Source organism: Calidris pugnax, unplaced genomic scaffold (genome assembly GCF_001431845.1).
Source record: "Calidris pugnax isolate Ruff unplaced genomic scaffold, ASM143184v1 scaffold8, whole genome shotgun sequence".
Lineage (NCBI taxonomy): Eukaryota > Metazoa > Chordata > Aves > Charadriiformes > Scolopacidae > Calidris > Calidris pugnax.
The window spans coordinates 18877570-18879504 of NW_015090830.1; the positions used below are offsets into that span (position 1 = coordinate 18877570).

A 1935-nucleotide genomic window follows, 5' to 3' on the forward strand; every position below is an offset into this window, starting at 1 on the left:
GAGGCGTCTCGTGAGGAAGGGCCAGCATCCGATGCTTCCTCCCTGATGACTCTGGTGACAACAACCTGAAGCTTTCTGACAATGAGTAGGAGAGGAAGGACCCATATGCCACGTATTGCAAGGGCCGGTGGGACAGGCTCTTGGGGACAGCTGACCAGCACAAGTAGAGGTCCAGACCTAGTTTCAGAAGTCACTCGATCTCAGGTTTGTGACATCCTGTTTTTCTGTCAGTTTCTCACAACTTGATACACTAATATAAACTGATGGCATCTGCAGGGTCACATTCACATCCAGGTGTCCAGGCTGACAGCAGCACTGCTCTTTAGCAAGTCAGAGCCCCAAGTCTGAAAACCAGAGGGGGAAGACAAGCACGGTCTCTAACAAAAACAAAATAAAAAAATATATAAATAATCATGTCCTTGTCTAACTGGAGAAGTAGTACAACATTTCTCCTTGAAGACACTCTTTGAGGGTCTGACTTTTCAGAAATCTCTAATGCTGTGATAAATACAGTCTCTCACTGAAGCACCAGGTTGCAGAGTATCCAGCAGGGTGAAGGCAGGTCGCCCACTGACTTTTGTCCTCTGTGTAGTGCAACGCTCCCGTTGCCTCCAGGCAGGAGGCAGGACAGGTTACCCACAGCGGAGAACCTGCCACCATTGTAAGCCATAAACGTTTTTAAGCTATAATTTAAGTGGAGTCAAGAGGTAAAATAGCCCAGAGACAGTGCCTGTGGCCAAAAGCTCAGACAGAAGAGGTCTCCTGTCCGTATACAGCTCTTCACTGAGCTACTCTGCATCTTCTTGCCTTAGTTTCTCCCTGGTGAAGCGGGGATGAGAGTACTCATCTGTCTTACAAAAGCCCAGCGTGATTAAATGGGGTTTGAAAGAAGGCACCATGAAAAGCTCAAAGTCTCAGGAAGCGGTGGTCACATTCTCTTAAGGCAGGGTCTGGTCTGGCCACTCAACTTCTAAGGGAAGGAGGTAGGGTGGCCACAGAGCTCACAGCCAAGCACCAGGGCTGCCAGGGGAGTGCGGGCAGGGGAGGCGGAAGAACAGCAATATTTAATTGGGTTTATTTGCTAAAGCCATCACGTGCTGGCTCCGAAAGCCAACACAAAAAAAAAAAAAAAAAAAAAAGGATGGAAAACCTGCGTGGCCGTGAAAAGCTGCCAACACCTTTTTGTCAGGGACTTTGGATTTTAAAACAAAAATTAAAATGCACAAGCCCCCCACCTCCTCCTCAGCGCCACAAAGCCCAGCCCAGGCCCCCCTCCTTCTCTTTCTTTTTTTCGGGGGGGGTGGAGGGTGGAAGGGGAGGCATGGACAGACACACACACGGACACACACACATACACCCACGCACAGCTGATACAGACGAACCAGCCGCCACACCACGCCACGCCACGGCCCGGGGGCCCCCACCGGCAAAAACCCCGCGGCCCGGGCCAAAAAAGGGGCGCCGCGGCGGAGAGGACGAGGCGCCTCCTCCTCGTATTTCCTCCCCCGCCCACTTCCAGCGGCGGCGGTGGCGGCGGAGGAGGGGGGCTCTGGCTTTTCTGCTGCTGTTGCTGCCGCCGCCGCCGCTCCGGCTGCCGCCCGGCATAAAAAGTTCCCGCCGCGGCGGGCAGGATGCGCGGCGGTGCCGGTGAGTTTCCCCGACGGGGCGCGGCGGGGCCGGGCCGGGCCGGGGAGGGCGGCGGGGGCGCGGAGTGTGAGTGTGTGTGTGTGTGTGTGAAAGCCCGGAGGAACCTCCGGGATCTCCGCGTCAGCCCCGGCTCCCTGCGTGTGTGCGTGTCCAGTGCCCTCGGGGGGGGGACCGGGAGGCGACAAGGGGGAGCGCGACGCGCACCGCTCCCAGCACCGGCGGCAACTTTTGCCCGTGGGGGCGGCGGTACCGGGACCACCCCCCCCTCCCCCGAGGAGACACCCCCCC

General features: G+C 56.8%; 1 protein-coding gene across 4 annotated transcripts in view; it reads left to right on the plus strand.

The window, feature by feature from the left end:
- The first annotated feature begins 1528 nt into the window (after positions 1 to 1528).
- The window catches only part of HIVEP1 (human immunodeficiency virus type I enhancer binding protein 1), a 128201-nt gene continuing 127794 nt past the window's right edge, over positions 1529 to 1935 (plus strand). For 3 of the 4 annotated variants that reach the window (XM_014940963.1, XM_014940962.1, XM_014940964.1), the window contains exon 1: positions 1529 to 1647. Coding sequence is in view for 1 of the 4 variants with exons in the window: in XM_014940965.1 (XP_014796451.1) it covers positions 1632 to 1647 (16 nt within the window). In the remaining 3 variants the exon portion in view is untranslated. The remainder of the gene's footprint in view (positions 1648 to 1935) is intronic. The other variant, XM_014940965.1, reaches the window with a different exon arrangement.